The sequence below is a fragment of the Phascolarctos cinereus genome, unplaced genomic scaffold, assembly GCF_003287225.1.
Source record: "Phascolarctos cinereus isolate Bilbo 61053 unplaced genomic scaffold, phaCin_HiC Scaffold_5;HRSCAF=322, whole genome shotgun sequence".
NCBI lineage: Eukaryota > Metazoa > Chordata > Mammalia > Diprotodontia > Phascolarctidae > Phascolarctos > Phascolarctos cinereus.
The window spans coordinates 235826146-235850299 of NW_027555958.1; the positions used below are offsets into that span (position 1 = coordinate 235826146).

Below are 24154 nucleotides of genomic sequence, written 5' to 3' on the forward strand. Positions count from 1 at the left end.
GTACTGGTCTCTCCCACAACTAGTGTCAGTCAAATGATACATTGTATAGTAGTTAGCATCAGTAGCTGGAACTGAAGAGCATATTTTCAATTTTTATACAAATTCTAATTTGCCTATAAGCATAATTTCTTTCAGGCCCAGCATAATTTCTTTCAGGCTCTCGGTCTATGGGTACTGACTAATTTGCCTAGCTCTACAAGTGTTACTATTATGTGATATTCTACCATTGAAGAGATCAAGAGTATTACTTCACACATTTACAAATCTTCTCACCTTCCACTTATCAGCAAAGTAAATAAGCCATAGTTGATACCATTGAATATAAAGCCTGCTGTAGGATAATGAACTTGATTTTGAGTGTTCTTTTTAAAAAATCTAATTAATCACAATCAGATTCATCTCTCTGAAATGATTTAGTAAGTAAAACTTGCCTGCAGGCCATGGGATAAATATTGACGCTGGCTGTGTAGATGAGATCTTTAACAAAGACATGCTTTCTAGATGTCTGTAATGAAACATATGAAGATCTCAGAGCGTGGAGCCCTTGACAACACTGAAACTAAAAATGTTGGGGGTAGGGGTTTGAAGGGGAGGAGGTCAGCACTTGCTCTTGATTTCTGGTGAGGGGTCCATGAATAGGGCATTTTAGCCAAAATTCCACCTTCCTTGTTTCCATGTGATTCTCCCTGCACTTCATGGCTCCTGAGCATGATACCCTGGAGACACCCATACCTGGCAAAGGTGAAACTTTCTCTCCACCACCACCCCCTTCTTCTTCATGTACAAAGAGAAGATTGTATCTCAAACTACTAACTTATTTAATGATTTCCTCAAAGCTATCTTATTTTTCAATATTCCCCTCTGAACCTGCTTTTGATCTCTTCTATTCATTTTCTTTCTTCCCCCCCCCCAAAAGGGGGGCATCATTATCACTATTCTTTCTTGCTCCATTTATTTAGGCTGCTCAAAACACTCCTCCCTTATAATAAATAAGTATGGTCAAGTAAAACAAATCCACACATTGTTCATATTTGAAAATGTTTCATTTTGTACTTTGAGTCTAGCAACTTTCCATGAAGACTGGGGAAGCACGCTTCATCTTTGTTCGCCTGGAGTTATGACTGGTCATTGCATTGGACAGGGTTCTTATGTCTTACAGAGTTGTTGTTTTTTTCTTTATAATGCTGTAGTAATTATATGAAATGTCTTCCTGGTTCTTCTCATTTCACTCAGTATTACTTCATACACCTCTTCCTAGGTTTCTATGAAACCATCTCTTTTATAATTTCTTATGATATAATATTTCATTATATTTCTATACCATAATTTGTTCAGTCATTTCTTAAACGATGGACATATTCCATAGTTTCAATTATTTGCTACAACTAAAAAGTTGCTATATTGTTATACTTACTAATAATTTCATTATACTGGCATGGCCCATTAAAGAGCAATCATTTTCTCTCCAATTTTTAGGACAGTCTTTATTTTTATAAAGAGAGTTTTATAGTTCTGTTAATATAGTTCCTATGTGTCTCTTAGTAGGGAGACTTACAAATATTTTATATTGTAGCATATATTCTGCAGTTATTTGAATGGAATTTCTTTATCTTGTCTTATTGTTTTGTTGGTAATGGATAGAAATATATGTGATTTATAAATTTCCCCCTACATACTGCATTGTTGGCATCCCACAGATTTTGGAATATTGTTTCATTGTTGCATTCTCTTTAATAAATGTATTGTTTCTATAATTTGTTCTTTGACTCTCATTCTTGAGGATTAGATTTTTTAGTTTCCATTTAACTTTTAATCTATTCTTCTACAACCCTCTATTGTGTAATTTTTATTGCATTATGATCTGAAAAGGGTGCATTTAACATTTCTGCTTTTCAACATTTGGTTGTGAGGTTTTTCTGTTGCAATATGTGGTCAATTTTAGTAAGGTGCCACATACAGCTGAAAAAAAAAGCTATACCTTTTTTCTGTTACCATTCAATTTTCTTCAGAGGTCCATCATTCTAAGATTCTGTTCATCTCCTTAACTTCTTTCTTATGGTTAGATTTCTCTAGCTGTGAAAAGGTAAAACTGAGGTCTGCCACTAGCATGGTTTTACTATCAACTTCCTCCTGTGATTCATTTAACTTTTTCTTTAAGAATTTGAATGCTATAATATTTGGTGCATAGATGTTTAGTATTGATGTTGCTTCATTGTTTATGGTGCCTTTTAACAAGATGTACTTTCCCTGCTTACCCCTTTTAATTAGGTCTATTTTTGCTTTTGCTTTGTCTGAGATCATGATTGTTATGCCTACCTTAAAAAAAACACACTTCACCTGAAGCATAATAAATTCTGCTCTAGCTCCTTCTTTTAATTCTCTATATGTCTCTGGTTCAAGCGTGTTTCTTATAAACAACATACTGTGGTTTCTAATCCGTTCTGCTATCCACTTCCATTTGATAGGTCAGTTCATCCCATTCACATTTACAGTTATGATTACTAACTGGTGCATTCCCCTCTATTCCTATTTTCTTCTATTTATCCTTCTCTCTCTTTTTAATCTTGTTCCTCCTCTAAAGTCTGTTTTGCTTCTGACCATTGCCTTCTTCTATCTACCCTTCCTTTTGTCACCCCCCTCCTTCTCTTATCCCCTTCCCCTCCTACTTCCTTGTTCAGTAAGATAGATTTCTATTACAATTGAAAATGTAGATATATTTTTCCCTCTTTGAACCAATTTAGATATGAGTGAGGTTCATGCATTGCTTGCCCCCCCATTTCCTCCTCCACTGTAAAAGCTCTTCCTAGAGATAATTTACGTAAGATGATTTCTCCCATTCTTCCTCTCCCTACCCCCTTCTCCCAAGACACTTCTCTTTCTCATGTATCCATTTTTTTACATCATCCCAACATAATTGACTCACTCCCACACCATTTTTCTATGTAGAAACCTTCTAACTGCCTTAATAATGATAAAATTCTTAGAACTGACAAGTATTATCTTCTCATCTAAAAAAGTAAATAGTTTAACCTTGTTGAGTCCCTTATGATTTCTCTTTCATATTTATCTTTTTATGCTTTTTTTTTGGATCTTGTATTTGAAAGTCAAATTTTCTCTTCAGCTCTGGTCTTTTCATCAGGAATGCTTGAAAGTCCTCTATTTCATTTAATATCCATTTTCCCCTTAAAGCTGTATACTCAGTTTTGATGGGTAGATTATTCTTGGTTGTAATCCCAGCTCTTTTGCCTTCCGAACTATCATATTCTAAGTCCTCCTGTTTAACATGGTAGCTGCTAAATCTTGCATGATTCTGATGGTGGCTCCATGATATTTGAATTATTTCTTTCTAACTGCTTGAAGTATTTTCTCTTTGACCTAGGAGCTCTGGAGTTTGGCTATACTATGCCTGGGAATTTTCATTTGGGGATCTCTTTCAGATGATGACAGGTGGGTTCTTTTGATTTCTATTTTACCCTCTGGTTCTAGGATATTGGGGCAGTTTTACTTAATAATCTCTTGAAATATGATGTCTAGGCTCTTTCTTTGATTGTAACTTTCAGGTCATTCAATAATTCTTGAATTATCTCTCCTCAATCTGTTTTCCAGGTCAGTTGCTTTTTCAATGAGACCTTTAATATTTTCTTCTATTTTTTCCTTTATTTTGACTTTGTTTCATTGTTTTTTGATGTCTCATGGAGTCATTAGATTCCACATTCTCAAGTCTAATTTTTAGAGAATGATTTTCTTCAGTGAGCTCTTGTACCTCCTTTCCTATTTGACCAATTCTGCTTTTTAAGGAGTTATTTTTCATCAGTGAATTTTTGTACTGCTTTTTCCATTTAGCCAATTCTGTCTTTTAAGGTCTTGTTTTCTTTAGTATTTTTGTGCCTTTTACTTTATTTGTTTGTTTGTTTATTTTGGACCAAACTGTTAATACTTCTCATGCAGCTCCCACCTGTGGCTTTAAGAAGCTGTACCATGTGTAGTGGCCACACCCTAGTAAACCATCTCAGCAGATAGTCCAAACCAGGCTGAGAACAATGTAGAGACCTTAAATCTGTCAGTGAGTTATAGGGGTATTTACCCCAAGCATATGCAGATTTCCCCCAGAGGAATGGGCAGATAGGAACAATTTGTTCCAAAGGACCTTGAAGGCAGCTGTGCTATGGAGCACTTAGACCTTGGTCAAGCATGAAGACCCCAAAGTCATCCACTCCTCCCTGGGCCATCACCAGTCACCTTGACTTTTGTCTTGCCATTGGACTTCAATGACTCTGGAAGAGAAGTGAGGTTGATGACTTTGTGTGACTCTGCCTCACTTAAATCTAATTCATTTGCAAGTTAAAACATTACCTTGAGATGATTGATCCTCTTTGGAAATGAAAGATAAACAACAACTATGTCTTTTCATAATTTTTCCCTTCCTTTCATTTCTTTACCTAATTTTTCCTCTATCACTCTTATTTGAGTTTAAAAAGCATTTTTAAAGCTTTTCAGGAATTCTTGTTGGCTTGTGCCCAATTTACATTTTTCTTTGAGGCTTTGCTTATAAATATTTGGACTTCATTGTTTTCTTCTGAGTTTGTGTCTTGATCTTCCCTATCCCCATAGTAGCTCTCCATGTTTGGGTTCTTTTTGTCGTCATTGTTGTTTGCTCAGTTTTTCATTGCATTTCTTGATTTTGAACTTTATGTTAAAATTGGGCACTTTTCCATGTGTGTATGCACATGTATGAGTGTGTTTATGTGTGTGTGGGGGTCTAAAGTTTCAGGCTTTTTTGCACTGCTGTTTTCAGAACTAATTCTGGGAGTTTTTGGTGCTTCCAAGGTGGTGTGATTTGGGGAGAGGTATGATCACTGCGCACTTGGTCTGCACTCTGGTCATTACTCAGGAAGGGCTCCTGATCTCTTGGGATTAAATCAATACTCCTTCTCAGAGAACTTGTTCCCATAAGACCAGAAATAATACTGGTCGTCAGGATCCCTGATTCTTTGGGTCCAGAAGCGATATTGTCCCTCAGGGCTTCTACTCCCTCTTAACTGAAAGTGTTCCTCTTTGCACTTAAACTATGACCCAGAAATGGGTGTAAGCAATGAAGTTGCCAAACAGTATCTGGTCCTGCAATCAGGACCATAATCTCTTTCTGACAAGTTGCCATGTCCCCTCACTGTCTCTGGCTTGAGAGCTTCTGAAGCTGAAGCTACTTTCATCTTTACCACCTCGACCTAGCACTAGTGTTTCTTTCACGTGAGCTTCAGGCCAGTCTTTTCCTGGTGTCAAAGATCTATCTTTATGATTTCCTAAGTTGTCTTGGGCTAGAAGAATGTTTTACTTTGACCTTTTGTTGACTTCTCCACTTGAGAATTTTATTTCAGGCATTATTTTAAAGTTGTTTGGAGGGAAATGTTGGAAGAGCTCAGCTGAGTGCTTTCTCTACTCTGACATATTGGCTCCACCCCCAGAAGCCTCTGTTTTCTCATTTTTGAAAACAGTTTTTACAATACTGGAATGGAATGTTTGGTATAATTCACTTGCAAATTCATTTGTTCCTGAGTTCTTAATGGGAAAAATTCAGTGATTGGATTATTAAAATTCTCTATTTCTTGTTCCATTAATCTGAATACTTCATATTTTTGTAAATACACAGCCATTTTATTTATTATCAATTTTATTAGCCTAGTTGGGCAAACTGACTTCTAATAATTTCCTTTTTTCATCTCCATTTCTTGTGAATTCCTCCTTTTCATTTTTAATACTGATAATAAGATTTTCTTTTTTTTAAAGTAAAATTAGGTAACAGTTAATCTATTTTATGAGCTTTTTTTCATAAAATATCTCTGTGTTTTACTTAGTTCAATGTGGGTTCTTTTTGGCTTTCCATTTTATTGCTCTCTTCTTTGATTTTTAAATATTTTTATATTGTGTTTAGTTGCTTTTTGTCTTTTTGCTTTCCTACTTTTTTTTATTGTTGTTGCATATCAAATTTATTGGCCTATTCTTTTTCTCTTTTGTTGATGAAAGTGTTTAAAAATATAAAATTTCCCCTAAGGACATTTTTTGGTTTCATTTTTGTTACTTTCTTTGATTAAATTATTCATTGTTTCTCTGGTATGTTCTTTGACTCACCAATTCTCTAAAGTTGTTATATGGTCTCCATTTAAGTTTGAATACTTTCTTCAAAGGACTTTTATAAATTTTAATTTTTATTGCATTGTGGTCATTAGAAAATGTGCCTTATGTTTTTATTCATTTGTGCTTATGAGGCTTTATTTTTGGTCATAGAACATGGATTAGGTTTTTTAAAGGGGCCATAGGTAGCAGAGATATATACATTCCTTTCTATTTCCATTTAGTATCTGCTAGACATTTATCATTTCTAATTTTTCCAAAGTTCTATTTAGGGCTTTAAGTTATTTCTCATTTTTATTTCTTTTTCTTTTTTTAATTTGTTACATTTCTTTAGGTCTGAAAGGGTCCCCCAACTATTATGGTTTTGCTGCCCACTTTAACCTGTAATTTTATTAACTTTTCATAAAGTGCTTAGATGTTATACAACTTATGCACATACACTATCAATATTATTTCATTGTCTATCATGTCTTAAGCATAATGTAGTTTTTGTTTATCTCTTTAATCATAACTATTTTTACTGTTGTCTTGTTTGAGATTATAATTGTTACTTCTGCTTATTTTTAGTTCATCTGAATCTTTACAAATTCTGCTCTAGGCCCTCATTTTTAACTCCATGTGGGTTTTTTTTTTGTTTCAACTCTTTTAAACAACATGTTTTGGGCTCAAAAATATGAACACTTTATGTATTTGCATGTCATAGCATAGAGGCCATGCTAATTTTTTCTGTATAATTCCAATTTTATAATATGTGCTGCCAAAGGAAGCACCTGTTTTCTTTTTCCTATATTCAGAACTCCATTAATTATCTGCCTCTAGCTCATACAGGTAGGAGCTAATCAACTATTGTAAGTATTCTTTCAATCAGTTCTTATCTCCTGTGGAGGCAGTGTTGAGTATGGCCAGCATGGGTCAAAGGCAATACGTGGCTTCTTCCTTCTTTTCTTCCTTCTGTGGTGTTTGTATTAGCATACTATAGGCAATTAGGTAGTGTAGTGAATAGCATCGGACCTGGATTCCAGAAGATCTGAGTTCAAATCTAGCGTCAGACACTTAACTAGATGTGGGACCTGGGCAAATAGCATATTTCACCACATAACCATCACAACCCGTTTTGTTTTGTTTTGTTTTTTGTTTTTTTCAGTCCAAAAATTGGTTTATAATCTTTCATTGCATGATCATTGCATGGTATAATTCTGTTCATCATGCTGCTTAAAAGGTAAAAAGAGCAGCAATATATCCATCAATGGCATATGGATATGTATTTTTCTCTCGAGCACTGTGAGCTGAGTCTAGAATTCTCAACACATGAGCATTGTCAATATATTTCCCAAAAGCCAACTTGCACTGTTGGTTTAGAGCTCTTCAGTACTCAGTATTGTCAGTTAACTCAATGAAAAGCCATAGGCACAAGGGGAGTGGCAGGCAGGTGAAGCTGCCTAGAGAAGCTGCCATGTGATATGGTAAGACTTACTATCTTCCTGTGCTAGCTAAACTGTATCATTCATCTGCCAGTGATATAGTTTAGTAATAAATGATTTTTAAGTAATACTGGCACAATTTTTAAAAAGCTTCACATAATGGTCATATCCTACTTTCTGCAAAAAAATTGGCATAAAATCTTTGACAATTATTCAGCGAAATATGGTAACAGCCTCTGCATACCACATTTTCAACTGTGAAGTGGGTTTAATAATATCACCTACCTCCAAGCTCTTCACACAAATCTGAAAGCACTATATAAATACTGTTATTATTATTATTATTATTATTATTATTATTATTGCTATTAATAGGTAGTAATAGTGGGGCCATTTGGGCATATAGCTTACTATACTCCCTATACAATACTGAACTATTTCTATACTCTAGCATGACTTTTTCACTAGTTCTAGGCTTTGGGCTTTGTCAGTTACATTTCATTTAGGATTTCCATTTTCATTCTTCATTGCATGGTTCTTTCCAGCTTCACTTATGGACTAGTTGATAAAGAGAAAGTTATCAACTTGATATTTATCCTTAGCCTTTTCCCTAAAGAGATAGGCAAATGATTTCTTTATGGTGAGGATCATGCAGGGGAGAAAAACTCTAAAGGGTCATACGGCCAGTGTCAGAGTTAGAAGAGACCTTAAAGATCATATAGATTAGGGGTTTGAAGCCACTTTTGCTTTCATGGACCCAAGTGGCATTCTGATAAAGCCTATGGACCCCTTCTCAGAAGAATGTTTTTAAATTAATAGAATAAAACATATAGGATTACAAGGAAAACTGATTTTATATTGAAATAAAATTCTCAAAATATTTTTAAAAATAAGATCATGGACCCTAGTTTAAGAGCTCCTGATTTAGTAGAACACCCTCACCTTACAATGGAGGAAATTGAGACCCCAAAATTAGATACAGTCTCTTCCAGTTCTAAATCGTATTCTACTATGGCTTGCCTAAGGTCATATGGCTATTAAAAAGCAGAGCTCAGATTCAAGCCTATCCTTTCTCTTCAAAGGTAACTTTCAGCCTAAAATAAATCTGCTCTCACCAGAATTCTCCTGGCAGTTGCTCAAACTCTATCGTTTCCATGCCATAGTTGAGCCTTCCTGGGATGGGTATCTTCCAGGATCCATAGAAGCAATGCCCTGGGCTAGGAGGTTGGAATCAAAGAATCGTACATTCCACTTGTATGTAAGACAGTCAACAAGAATTAATTAAGAGCTTTCTACTTCCAGGCACTGTACATAGTGCTTAGAGATACAAAGAAAAGCAAAAACTACCCCAACCTCAAGACAATATCCAATAATTATGTACAAACAGGATATATGCAGGATAAATTGTGGATAATCTTAGCATGGAAGGAGCTAGCTTTAAGGGGGATATGGAAAAGCTTTTTGCAAAAGATGGGATTTTAGCTGAGACTTGAAAGAAGACAGGAAAGCTAGGGAAGCCAGGAGACAGATGTGAGGAGCGGAGCACTCCACCCTGGGTAGGGAGAGGGGAGTGTATTGTGTCCTGCGGGGGGAATAGCAAGGAAGTCAGTATAGTTGAATTATGGAATACATGGAGAAGAGTAAAGTGCGAGAAGATTGGAAAGGTAGGAAGGGACCAGGTTGTCAGGGGCTTTTAAAATCAAATAAAGGATTTGTTATTTAATCGTGGAAGTAATAGGAAGCCGCTGGAGTTTATCGAGTCAACATGGTCAGATCTAAAGTGTGCTTTAGGAAGATCAATTTAACAGCTGAGTGGAGGGTGGATTGGAGTGGGGAGAGAAGAGCCAGAGAGATCAATCAGAAGGCTTTTGCAGTAGTCTGAGTGTGAGAAGTTGAGGGACTGGACCACTGTCAGAGGTGAGGCAGTGTCAGAGAAGAGAAGTGGAAGAGAGCTGTGAGACCACTTGTCCAATTCTCACGTTTTACCTCGGGGGAAACTTAAGTGACCTGCTGGATGTATGCCTTGAGATGAATAGTAGGGAGTCGGTACCCGCTGCTATGTGACCAGCAGCTGGATTTAGGAATCCCTGAGCAGGGGCGGAGGGACAAGCAGGTCTAGGTCTAAAGCCATGATTCGGGATCTTCAGAGCACATCAGCGCTCTGGTCTCCTAGCAACCACTGAGGCGCAAGACGCACTGAATCCTTCCCTTCCGCGCCTGCGCGCTGGCCGGAGCCCCAGAGTTCTCTCAGTCCTCGGTCCACCACATTCAGCCAATTAGGGGGAGAAGGCGGGGGTTGGCTGGCCGCCGCGGGGCATACTGGGTAGTGTCCATAGTTCCTGTTGCTAAGGCTGCCTGCGTGGGTGAAGAGGGAACGCGGATTTGGGAGTGTTGTACCGGGGCGCTGAGGGGAAGATGGTCAAACAAACGATCCAGATCTTCGCGAGGGTGAAGCCCACCAGCCGGAAACAACCTCAAGGGGTACGGGGCTGGGGAGAGGGTGAAGTGCCCCCAGACGTGCCAGCCTTCCTGGGGAGGGGGAGACCAGAGGACCAGGGCGGGTGTCGGGGTGTCAGGGAGCCCCGTGAGCCCCCTTCCAGTAATGCACCCCACAGACAGTCACACTTACAAGGCACGAGTCTCCTACATACACTGTACAGGCACAAAAGGATAATGTTAGGGCTGGAAGGGACTTTAGGGACAATGTAGTCTCTCCCTCTCCCCCCATTGTATTATGATGATGATGATGATGATAACAAAACAACAACAACAACAACAATAATAATAATAATAATAATAATAATGGTGCAGCGAAAAGAATGACTGATTTGGAATCAGAGAGCTTCCGTTTAAATGCTGTGTGACCTTCGGCAGGACAGTTAATTTCCCTGGTTTTCATTTTCTGTGAAATGTACTTGCTGCATGTGTTCCCTGAGCAGGTAAGTCACTTTGAGGTCTAAAAGGGTTGGGCTAGATGAATTCCAAATTCTCTTCCTGTTCTAACAAAGTTTATGATCCCTAAGACCTCAGGATTTTGCTCAGAGTGACCCTGGATAAGAACAAGACCCCAGACCTACTGGCTATCTACTAAGTCGTATCTTCGCTTGAGACACACAAAGACAAAAACCAGAGTGCGTGTAGGAGGGTGGGGGAAGTGTAGGAGTGTGAGCGTCAGGCAGAATTCAAACCCAGTTCTACCAGACACTTAACCCAGCAGTTTACCCCCTGTAGCCACACTGTCTCTATGTATATACATGGATATACAAATGCGTTTATGTATATAATTGCATTTCTTTAGTGCTTTAACGTTTGCAAAGTACTTTGCAAATATTTCATTCCACCTGCATTTTATAGATGAAGAAACTGAGGCAGAGGTTAAGTCGTTTGGTCTGGGTCACATAGAGAGTATCTGAGGCAATATTTAAGCTCAGGTCTTCCTAACTAGAAGTCTAGCACTTTATCCCCCGAACCATCTGGCTTCCTCTTTTGTGTCCATATCCAGCTACATTATGTACTTACTTGTTGCTATAAAGCTGACCTCTACTTGCATGGCACACGCACATTTTCACCCACTCAGGCAAAATAGCTATTTAAATACATGTATACAGATAAATATGCTTATAAGCAGTCATAAATATGTCATCACTCAATCTTTAAGCACATATTAAGTGCGTACTATGAGCTTGTGCTAGACATTAGGAATACAAATAGAAAAATGAAAGCGTCCCTGATGTAGAGGAGGTTGTATTATGTCTGGGGAGACATGAACTTATGTGAGTATGTGCAAAAGATATGTAAATTAGGTACAGAGTAGATGCATACACATACAAAGTGTTTTTCACATAGTGGGCACTCAACAAATACTGCTGACTGAATAGAGACAGTTGCCATATGTGTATATGTATCTATATGCATATGCCTTAAGTTAAAACAAATATAGAAAACATGATGTTTCTGCAAAGTAACTTTTATTTTATTTAGTACTCAACTTATGCACCACCTTCTATTGACGTCTCTTTCTTGATTCCCTCTATTACTAATGCCTTCCCTCCCTAAATTATGTTGAATCTATCTTGTATATACCTACATGTCTCCCCCAATAGAATTGAATGTGCTTGGGACTAGGAATTTTTCCATGTTTTCCAGTTGTTCCAATTACACAAATGGACAGAAACATTTACTCCGAATATAGAACCATTTTTTTTGTACTGAGATGAATAGGTGAATTCTAGAGTTATTATTCACTAATTTATCATTTTGTTGATAAGTCATATCAATAGCTTAGGCTCTGTTATGTTCAAATAAGACATAAAACTAGATCATTCCAGGAAAATTACAGGGTATATAGAATCTGGGGGTATCCACTCAGGTTTGAAGCTGTAAGAGATCTTAGAGGTCATCCAATCCAGCCCCTAAATTTTTAAAGAAACCAAAAAGTGAAGGGACTTGCTCCCCAGTCACACAGCAAATGAATACCTCAGTTAGGATTTGAACCCAGGCCCTCTGATTCCTGCTCCACTCTGTCTTGCTGCATTTTCCTTTCTCTCTCTCTCTCTCTCTCTCTCTCTCTCTCTCTCTCTCTCTCTCTCTCTCTCTCTCTCTCTCTCTCTCTCTCTTCTGTCTTGTCTCTCTCTCTTTTAACACATACTTCCAGGTGGTTAAAAAAATGAGCCAGGAGTGAAGCTAATTTGTTTCTTGAGCCAAAATACTACCATAAATTATACAGAGAAAATTATTTACTACTGGAGGGAAGAGTTAGGACCAGAAAAAGGAAATTTTAGTGGGAGGCACTATTTGTTGTGTTGGGTAAGATGATAAATAATGGCCATGGATTTAATATTGAACTCTGCCACATCTCAGTGCTTAATTTTTCCCTTTCTATAAAGTGATGCTGAGTCTCTTTACATACTTCATTACTTTGGTGAGAGTATTTGCACTATTCGTAAATGTTATTTTTAACTAGTTATTTCCAAAGTGAAGGAGAGGGAATAGATATTGAAATAATTTTAAAATCTTGTACTGAGCATTTAAAGTTTTCCTCTACAAAGTTATATTCTAATACTTTTCCCAAGGTGTGGAGGTGATCCTGGGGTTCATGAAAGCTATGCTAGTAGAGCTTAAGGTCTAAGTCAGAAAGTCTTTGAGTATAGTCTCAGAAACAGACCATCTGCTGTCTGTGAACCAACCTAGTTAAGTGCAGAGAAGCTCATCATTAATATTGTCTAGCCACATGGAGATGGATGCCATTTGATCATGGCAACCCATACCCTTTTCCCTAGGTATTTTATTAGCAAGCTCATATGTATTGAATATTAGCATTTCATATATTTCTTTAATTTATATGATTGGAAATTCCAGCATTTTTGTATACTTAGATACTGTGGGTAATAGGTTGGTTCCCCCTCAGAGATCCTATAATTTATGACTACATCCTTTTGCCAACAAAAGGGCAGCTCTTGTAGGAGAGTTTCAAGAGTAGGGATCAGTTTAGGCTGTGGCATCTTTCACTTTCCTGCCAGCTTTCTAATTCCATCAGACTTTACTGGTAATTTTTTTCATTACTTGTAAAAGAGTAACAAAGTTTAAAACCTTCTTTGCTTTTAGTTTAAAGAATTTAACACCTCATTGTTTCTGTTTCATTCCCCTTAACATTCTGTAATTTCAACTTCCTCCTACTCCCTACAACATTCTCACACTTGTCGGCCATCTGGTTGGGATTACTATATGTTCTTGTAGCTGTTGTTGGTATGTGTACCTACACACATATATATGTAATCTTTTACATGCACATATATGTATGCATACAAAATAAACGTACACATATATACAAATGTGTATTATGTGTTTACCTTTATGTAAGTTAAAATGCATACATATACACCCACATATCCTGGACTTGGGCTCAGGAAGAACTGAGTTCAAATCCAGCCTCAGACACTTATTAGCTGTTATCATTCTAGGCAAGTCACTAAACCTCTCTTAGTCTCAGTTTCCTCATTTGTAAAATGGGATAATAGCCCTTATCTCAAAGGATGGTTGTGAGTATCAAAAAGAGATAATGCACTTAGCAAATCACATGCATCTATATCATTGCAGATATATATACACACACACACACACACACACACACATATGCCCACATACACACATGTATATGCACATATATATGTATATCTCTATCAATATAGATATATCCGTACTTTGTTTTTGTAGAGATGTCGAACACTACCCACAACACTCCCAAGTGGGCTCGAACCAAATTAAAATGTGGTTCAGAAATATTTAACAAAATAAATAAAAATACAATTAAACAGAGATAATATTATATTCAAAACTAAGTCAGTATGAGGCCTGCAGGGATCCTTATGTGTGGATTAATGGTCCTCACTTCTATTTTGAGCTTGATACCACTGGTATAGTAGATTGAGCGCTGACATTGGAATGAGTGGGATCTGAGTTGGATTCCTTCATCTTCTACTCAGTAGAGGTGAGACTCCAGACAAGTCATTTTACCTCAATTAGCCTTAATTTTTTCATTATAAAATGGAAGTAATTATAGCACTGACCTCACAGTGTTGTAAGGATCAAAAGAAATGATATGGTGTTTTGCAAAGCACCAAATAAATGTGAGCTTTTATTATTATTAAAGCAAGAATGATTAAGTAAGGACTTCTCCTTTCTCCTACAACACCATCTCTCTTTTGTCTCAGATGCTGTAAAATTAGTAATACAAAAACAATCCAGTGATTCAATAAACATTTACTGTACTTAGTAAAGAAGGGTGAGGTGGGAGAGAACATTCAAATAAGACATGGTCTTTATCTTTATGGAACTTAGAGTCTGGTAGGAGAATAAGACTCACAGATGGCTATAATATACAATATTACATGATAATTGCATTCAAGAGAAGCAAAAGATGCATCATATGAGGTTTGAAAGGGAAGGTCATTACCAACCTAGGCATCAAGGAGTTGGGTAAGTTAGGTTTCAAAGGAAAATTAGGAATTTAGCAGACGGAGAATTGGAAGGAAGATATGGCAAACCTGGCAAACCAGAGAAACAATAAAGAGCAAGGTTTGATTCAGTTTAGAAATGGCTGAGTGCTCTTTGGCAAGTTAATAATGAGGTTACCATACATTTGTATGGTATTTTGTAAATTTCATATGTTTCACATCTATTATTTAATTTGATCTTTAGGTTAAAAGATAATTTTTTACTACTTTGAATATATTGAAGACATATATTATGAAGGAAAATTAACATGCTCAAAATGCTTGTTTATTTGTGATAGCCAAGGGTGAGGAATTTGACACTTAAAAATAACTCAAATTCATATAGTGCTTTGTAATTATACAGTGCTTCACAGAAGTTATTTCATTTGATCTTCACTATAGCCCTGTGAGGAAGGTGGTATTATCCTCTACTCTTTACTTTAGACCAGTTAAGTTTAAACAATTTTTTTCATTAAAGGATATTTATTTTTAAAAAGTTGTTCCAAAAATGGCTTGGTCAAAGTAGTTTAGAAGAATTAGAATTAGAATTGTGTCTTTCGATCATCTGGTGAATTATGGCTACTTTAAGACCTTAAGGCCTCTGTGCTATCCAGAATAGGTTCTTAATTAGGTACCAATTCTCAATCCAGTGTGTTTCGTGTCTCATGAATTTTTGACTTCTTTCATTCACCTGCCTTAGCCACTGTACATTTTACATGAAGTACCCTATTAATTTTTTTAAATGTCTCATGAGAAAACATGGCCAGACAGCTTTGAAACTTGTGCCAGTTCTTTCTGCAAAGAATTTTTATCTTACAGGGTAACTTTTCTCCATGAAAGCTAAACACTTTTAATGAGAAATTTCAATAAAAAAAAGCTTTGAAAAATCAGCTGGGCTACCTGAGGATTTATCTAGACTTTACTTATGCATACTCTAGATATGATATTCTTTGCCCTTAATACAGAATTCAAAATTTAAGTTACCAAAAGAAACTTAAGCCATTGCTTTTGGGAGATCTTACTTCTGACTTGAAGAAAGGGAGCTTTTGCTAGGTGGCTTCTGCTCTTGATTTCCTTGGCCAGTGGAGAGGAACATTGGAGTAAAGATTTAAAAATGCCAACCTAATATCTTAACATAGGGTATTGAGACTTGGAAGAGTCCTTAAAAATTATGTTGTCCAGCCCCTACATTTTTCTGAGAAATGATTTCACAAATAGCGTATTATTTGTGGTAGAATGGAAACAAGAACCTTAAAGATGATTTTGGAGACACAAATTAAACCTAACTTCAGTGACCATAATTTTTCTTAGGGAATACCTAAGGATGTGTCTTAGAAGCCATAGATTCTGTAAAAATACAACATGGAAACTATTTTGTCAGAACAAAGGATATTTTGAATTACTGACACAGAGTATTACCTAAGTGACATTTTAGCTACAGGATGGCATGAGTCTTCTGAAAAGAGAGATGTTCAGATTTGCACTTTGTATTGTCCTGTAGAGGTTTTGATAGATCCCTAATTCTGATTCTCTGATTTGGGAGTGAGTATTTGGGTAACTAATTTTTCAGTTTACCTGTAAAATGTGAAAAAATATTATCTTCTATGTATTTGAATTATTGTCAATAAATCCTTTTTGGCTCCCTTAGAAAAAATGTTTTATTGTATAGACTTTTTTTTCCACTTCACATCTATGAAGTAGAAACCACTATAGATACAAAGAAGGAAAAAACTTGCTGCCATCTTCTTTTTTCTACTTGTTAGCAAATCAGAATTTCTTCTGACTTGACCGTAGAATGTTTCGGAAATGATTTGGTTGTTTGGACTGCAACCAAGAGAAGGACTTAACTACCGGGAAATGCCTAAGATCTATTGAGAGCAGACTTAAATTATTTGTAGCTCTACTCTACTCGGGATTTAGTTGAAAGCAGCAAATCATGTTGCTTGTAGAGATGGCTTCTAGGCAAAATTGTGAAGTAGGAAGGATTTTACCTGGCATTTCCATGTTTCCTTTAGTGAGATAGGAGAAGTGCTGAGCCAACTGTTGTTTAAGGTATCCCTTTCTAGACTTCTGTACGTCCCTGCTAATTTTTGTTAGAACACTAAAACTGATGACTAGAGTGTTACCTGATAGAAGTCTATGACACCCATCCCCTGCCTATCCTCTGGGGGAAACTATATATATATATCTATATATATATAGATCTATATATATATATAGATATATATATATATAGATAGATAGATATATAGATATGTATATATATATCTATATATATATATCTATATATATATACACACACATATATAGATATATATGTATGTATACACATATATAGATATATATGTATATATATACACACACATTTTTCTTTAAGGCAATTGGGGTTAAGTGACTTGCCCAGGGTCACACAGCTGCTAAGTGTCAAGTGTTTGGTCTGAGGTCAGATTTGAACTTTTATCAGGTAACACTCTAGTCAGGTCCTCCTGACTTCAGGGCTGGTGCTCTATCCACTGCACCACCTAGCCGCCCCTATAGAGCACTAAGTGGGTTAAAAAAACGAATTTGTTTTTAGGTGACCAAAGTGCATGTGCTTGTGCGTGTGTGTGTGTGTGTGTGTGTGTATGTATCTTGTGTTTTTGGTTGGTAGAGAGGGCAGGGCTCACAATGTGAGTTACAGAATCACTAATTTAATGGTGGGGAAGACCTTAGAGCTAATATTGTTCTTTTTTTCTTTTTCTTTTTCTTTTTTTTTTGGAGAGATGAGGAAATTGAGGCTTAAAGAGGCTAAGTAACTTGCCCAAAGTCACAGAAGTTCTTGGGATCACAGTCTAGAGCTGGAAAAGATCTCAAAAGGCATCTGGTCCAATCCCCTCATTTTATAGATGAGAAGTTAAGTGACTTGCCCAAAATTACACATAGTGAATGCTCAGGGACTTGAATCCATGTCCTCTGGCTCTAGGTACATTGTTGTTGTTGTTGTTTTCCACTTAACTCAGAAAATAAATTCTTGAGGAAGTAAGGGGAGAATTGGTGATTACTCTTTAGAAGAGATGGGGTTATGACAAGGACACTGTTGATCACTCTCTTCTCCTGCATACTCCCTCTTCTTTGGATTTTCATAATACTGCTCTCTCCTTGTTTTCCTTCCTACCTCTTTGATCTCAGTCTCCTTTATTGGATCTTCACCTGTGTTATGCCCACTGACCGTAGGTATCCCCTAAGGGTTTGTTTTGGGTCCTTTTCTCTTCTGCAGGAGGCCTTTCCTGATCCTCTCTCCACCCTCGAGTGCTAGGGTCTTCCCTTTGAGGTTAACTGTATTACCCTCCACCTACTTTGTTTATATTGTAGGTACACAGTTGTTGGCATATTCTCTTCCCTAACAGAATGTGAACTTCCTGAGAGAAGAAACCATGTTTTTTACTTCTTTCCTATCCCCAATGCTTTGTACATAGTAAGCACTTAATAAATGTTTATTGACTTTGATTTAGTGAGTTTTTACTTAAGATATGACCCTTCCTGGATCATTTGCATTTTAATAGAGGATATTTTTAAAACTTTTCATTTTAATTTTTTAAAATTGAGGGGAATGCAATTATAATGATACATTTTGCAAGTATCAGTACTGATATTTTGGGGCATAGGGTCCAGTTATATTTCTTCTCAAATCTCTCACCTATTTTTTCTCAATTTCTCATCTATATTTCCTTCCCAGTCTCATCTCTGTCTTCTAAAGTCAGCTTCTCGGCTTACCCTGCCTGGGCTTTATATTGTTCAGGAATTATGCCTTCAGGACCCTGTGTGTTCACAGTAATCACATACAGAGTTGTACTGTAGGTAATAGATCAAGAAGACCGAGTTCAAATCCTGCCTCAGACACTTAGCTGTGTGATGTGGACAGGTTGTTTAACGTCTTTCAGCCTCAATTTCCTCAACTGTAAAATGGGAATAATAATCCCATTTCACTGGGTTATTGTAAGTATTGTCTAAAGCTATATTGACTCAATATCCCATTGTTCCCAGCCCTGCTTATCAGTCAGTGTTGAGTGAGGTTCTGGTGGGGAAGGAGACACCAAGTCTGCAGCCTTTTGTATCACCTGCTTTTTGTCACATACCCCTACCTTCAAATTGTCAAGTTCCTCTACCTTGGAGAGGTACTTTTGCTGAGGTGGAAGACCTGAATTGTCTTAAAGTTACCTATAAACACTGTGTACCTTGAAGCCATTGCTGGTCTTGAGTGATCAGCCCTGTTGACATACTTAGAATAAAATCCTTTTAATTCTCTTTGTCCTGAGTTTTGCCATTAATCAGGGTGAAAGCCCAAATGAAGAATTTTCCTTTCAACAGTATCAAGATATCATTGTTAGCATTTTATGAATCTTATAATACTATATAAATGTTGTTATAATCACTATCATTATTACTTGTTGGAGATTACAGAACACTTATTGGAGTCCACATATTTGTTGTGGGAAGGAGAATTGTACCAATTATACTTTTTTTTGGTTCTCATCTTTGAAAAAATTGATCCCAGTAAATGTGTGCCTTAATGCTGTGGTTATATACTGTAATTTCTTTGTTATGTTTTCTTAAAATTACATTCATGTTTGCAGATCTATTCTGTAGATGAAGATGAAAAATCAGTAGCTGCATTGGAAATTATCTTACCACGTGATTTAGCAGAAGGATTTGTGAATAATAAACGAGAAAGCTACAAATTTAAGTAGGTTCAAATTTTTCCTTTTCACACTTTCAAATTGTTTTCTTCTAGTCTATTATTTTTATCTTTTCTGTTCTATTCTGTGGTATGCTATGTTTCGAATTTTGGCTATTCACTGATTTTCTAAACACTATTGATCTCATAAAAATTATGATACCACATGTAAAATCGGCACCCAAACTTTATGCTTAGGATGCTGCTACTTACTACTTGTGAAATTACTTTAATTCTTAACTGGCAGCTGATTCTTTGAAAGTCATGGGATAAAGAATATATTCTCAGGTATATGAGAAAAAAAAGTAGACTGAGAGACTGGGATTACCTTTGAATTTTTTGATCCATACTGTTCCTGCTTGCTTCTCTCTGAATGAGTGGAGAGTTTCCTTTTCCTTCAGGAGTATATGAGCTACTTTATAGGTCTGTATGAGGAGGTGTGCTAGAGACATTGATTAGGTATTCATTGGCTAGGGGTTAGATTTTTCACCTGATTCAGTATGTAATATAAGGTCTTTGTAACTCATAAGTATCATTTCCAACATTCAATTCAGTAAATTTCTATTTGACAAGCATTTATTAAGTGCCTTCTCTGTGTTAGGCACTGAGGGTGATGTCAATTTAAAGGCAAAATAAGAGTTTATGACTTTAAGACATTTACTTTCTACTGGGGAAATATAGCCTTTAAACATATAATTAAAATATATCATAAATAAGTAATTTACAATCTTAAACTAAAATAGCCTCTTAAATGGCTTTGTGTAGGGTACAGCACACAATAAATGTCCAGTAACTGTTGCTGCCTTTAATTTAATCTTATGTCTTAATTCAAAGTAGTAGTTTGGGTACCTTGTGGCCTCTTTATTGATAACATTTTACGACATGTTCTTCTGGAATATGAGCTACTTATATTTTTGGAATTCTGCTATTACATATCATCTAACACATTTTATATAATCATCTCTGGATGATTAATTCATCCTCTTATCTTCCCTTTTTATTACTTAGGGCATAGCAAACCTCTAGAATGGCCATTGGGAGAAAACTCTCCTTCTGTATTCCTCTTAGATTTTCTGCTCTAAGTGGAATTGTGCCCAATTCAGACTAGGTGGTTGATACTGAAAAACCATGGAGACCCAATGTTCCTAAGCAGCCCTGAAAGCTGCTTGGGTAACTGTTATAGTGTTCTAGTAGGATCATGTTAGTAGAAGCTTTCTAGATATAAAAATCTGGTATTCCCAAATTTTCTCCCTCATCATGTCCCCACAGCAAAGACTTCTGTTCCTGGGCAAATGATTGGTAAAATGGAATTGCCCAATGAACTATTTTGCTGTACTTTCTCTTCCTGATAGAAACTTTCTAAGGATTTCCTTTTCTAGATTTGCATTAGCCTGCTCTGATTTGTGGATCAAGAATCAAGGTAATCTTCTTTAAAAGACTAGCTGCTAATTTAAAAAAAAAATTGCTGAAAAACTGATTAATGTTAGGATATGATAACTAATTGCTGAAAATGAGTTAAATTTATCATTTTAACCTAAATTTAATAACCACAAGTTTTATAATTGCTTTCTTACAAGTCAAAAATCTGGCATTCTGTTCTGTTTATATCTCGGTTTTAGATTTTTTTTTCTTGTATTATCTAGATTTGAATTTGATGTCATTGCAGACACTGTTTCTCTTGAGAGCAGACACACACAGAGTTTTTTTTTTTGCTACTACATTTGTTCAGAGGGATTTATTGTGCAAATCTTTTCAAAGCAATACTGTTAAGTGTTTGTATACAACGGCACAGTGTGGTTAAGACTACAGGGCCAACATTGTATTCTGTTAGGTAAGCTTGGAAGCTTGGTGATATAAATGTGAGGTAATTGCAAAAGAGAAAAACAAGATTTATCAATTAAACACTGTTCTAATGTCCTATTTCATCATTATTACTTTATAATTTGCAGATTTCAGAAGATTTTCGATCAGGAGTCAAAACAAGAGGCCATTTTTGACACAATTGCCAAACCTGTTGCTGAAAGGTAGGATTCCCAATAGTTGGGGCAGTGGGATATTTATATTTCCTCTTGTCTCTTTAATCCTCAGATAATTATGGAAATGTGTTGAGATACCTCAATTATATAAGCAAAAGAAATTATAAAATAAATATGAGGTGACCAAATAATGACCTTCAAATAGATGAAGTCTTGATATCTAGATCAGTAATTCTCATACTTTTTCATCTCAGGACCCCTTTTCACTCTTAAAAATTATTTAGGACTTCAAAGAGATTTTGATTTGGGGATTTTATGTATCTATATTTACCACATTGCAAGGTAATATATTTTAGTAGTATTCTGAAAATAACTTTGACCTTACAGATCCCCTGAAAGGTGCTGGGGGACTCCTATGGATCCCCATTTCATGCTTAGAGAATTACTTAACTAGAATATGATGACCAGCATGTTTTCTCCTTAATAAAGGAAATGACCATTTTCTCTAATCTTGCACAGTGCTTTGATTAGCATTTTTAATACTTGGTAAAACATCAGGTATAAATCCTGGACGAAACCCAAGATTCTTGACATCTTCCATGCCCTGTACCAGGTTGTACTGAGCTCCTTCAATGCCCTTGTTTCCTCTGACCCTCTAATCTCATGTTAAAAATTTTAAATTTAAAAAATACAAGTAATATTAAATATCACTATAATTAATCTGACTTGCTTGGCAGCTATTTACATTTAAATGAATTATTTTAAGAGCCCAAAATGTTGTAGCGTTTCTGTTCCTCATTCTGTCTCCATTGGTTTTCTTTGTTTACTCCCAGTTATTTTTCCTTTTATGTGGTCTCAGTTAGTCTGTAGTCTGTTCTAGTTCCTTTTGCTTTGCATTATTTCATAAACTTGATTCCAGATTTCTTTATGTGCCTCATACTTGTCCATCATAATTACATTATAATATTCCATTACATCAGTGTACCGCAATGTATTTAACCATTCCCCTATTGTTGGACATTTAGTTTGCCACCACTTTCCCAGATTTAAAACTTGCCCTATTCCAGCTGCAACTGGAACATGTTTTTTCCTTGCTTTTTCCCCCAGAGTCTTTTCAGATTTTCATCCCTAGTGGTATACATCCATGAAGTTTTACAATAGATCTTTAAAATTAATGAGGTTGCTTACTGGAAAGTAAAGTATGAACTAGATACATTTCTGAAGTTGAACCGTGACCTTAATATTGTCAGAAGAGTGAGGTATAAAACAGGGTGCAGCATTTCCTGGGGATTTTGGATAGCAAATGACCATACCTATAAATGTATATACCAGATTGTGGTCCTTGATGGAACTGTTTCAATTTGCAGTTGAGTGTGGCAAAAGCCACTATTCTCAAAATGGGTTTAAAATGTTTAGGTAAATACAGCAGGACGTTTTGTTTAATGAACAAGTAAATTATCACTAATGGATCTAACTTTCTACTTCATTTAAAAGTTCCGTTACTTGAAGCAAAATTCACATGACAGCCCTTTAATGGTTTTCAGCTGTGGTGCTTAGAGCATCTTTTCAGGTCAAGGAAAACTCATTGTGGTTATTTATGATGGAATATAGCCTGCCCTAATTCTCCTAACTAAAAGTAATCTTTCTTTCCTCCTATCTCTCAGAGAACTTTGCTTGTCCCTCTCCTATATGCTTATATTTAGTCTAATTCTGGGACTTGAGGAACAAAAACAGTTTCATACTTCATAAATATAACTCTTTTTACCCTCAAGAGCATTGCAGTCAACCTCTCAGTTATCCAGGTTTGCAACCTTCTCAACTCTTCCCTCTCTGACCACCCTCCTCCCTTCTCTCCCTGCTGTTGCCAAATCCTATGGAGTCTGACTTGATATGACTAAATAGTTTATTGATAATGTACAAACCATTGGTGGTACATGTATAAAAAGAAAGCAAGGATGTTTCACTGGCCACCAATTTATCAGCTATCCTGGTCTCTGAGGCAAAACAGCACAGGAGAGAGTTCTACAGAAAACAGCCCTGGCCCAGAACTTTGCAGGCTACATCTGGGTGGCAACAGGTATTGGGAACAGCAACACTGTCTTATACTCAGGAGGGCAAAGGGAGCCTAGAGTTATTTTCAAATGCACGACTCTAAGGTAAGTAGACCCCATGCCCTGATCTCTCTCTTCAGTCCTTGTTACCAGCTGTCTGCTGGACATAACCTAGACATCCTACAGAAATAGCATGCTCATTATGTTCAAAATGGAATTAATTGTATTTCCTTAAAAAAAATCCTTCTATAAACTTACCATTTCTGCTGAAATCCTTCCCAAGGTCTCAAGAATAGAGTTATTTTTACTCTTCTTTTTCCTTCAGTCCCCATATCCAAACAGTTGCCAAGTTTCATTGATCCATGCCCAGCTCTGTTTCATTAAGTCTTTCCTGATATTGTTCTTTCTCTGTCTCTCTCTATCTCTCTGTCTCTCTCTCTCTCTCCATTCCCTCCCCTTTTCCCCCCCTCCCTCCTTGTCTCTATCTCACTTTGAAATATCTTTATATTACTTTGCATGCACTTCAAATTCCCTTACTTCCTAATGGTATATCCCCCAGTAGAATGTAAGCTAATATTGGACAAGGATTACTTTGTTTTTGTTTTATATTTTGTACCCCTACCATCTAGTACATAATAGGAGCTTAATAAATGTTTCATAAATTGAGTTGAATATACCAAGCTTGAGTATACTTGTCAAGCATGCATGTGAGGATTGGTAGAATTCCTTTGGTTTTAGGGACAGTATTCATAGATTCATTAGTCATTTTCCCTGTTTTTTGTCTACCTGTCCTCTCTCTTTCCTTAAGTCAATTCATAGCCCCATCAGGATTTTTTCACCTTTTACCAGTTGTGCCAATCTGATGGGTGTG

General features: G+C 36.4%; 1 protein-coding gene and 1 non-coding gene across 3 annotated transcripts in view; one reads left to right on the forward strand and one right to left on the reverse strand.

Moving 5' to 3' along the window:
• Positions 1-6795: 6795 nt before the first annotated feature.
• LOC144458040 (U6 spliceosomal RNA) lies at positions 6796-6899 on the reverse strand. Its single transcript, XR_013487598.1, has one exon. It is a non-coding gene; the product is annotated as a U6 spliceosomal RNA (small nuclear RNA).
• Positions 6900-9884: 2985 nt separating this feature from the next.
• KIF6 (kinesin family member 6) overlaps positions 9885-24154 on the forward strand; it is a 477193-nt gene continuing 462923 nt past the window's right edge. For both annotated transcript variants that reach the window (XM_020999471.2, XM_020999469.2), the window contains exons 1-3: positions 9885-10031; positions 19156-19265; positions 21206-21280. In XM_020999471.2, the coding sequence (XP_020855130.1) occupies positions 9966-10031; positions 19156-19265; positions 21206-21280 (251 nt within the window). In that variant the 5' untranslated portion in view covers positions 9885-9965. The remainder of the gene's footprint in view (positions 10032-19155; positions 19266-21205; positions 21281-24154) is intronic.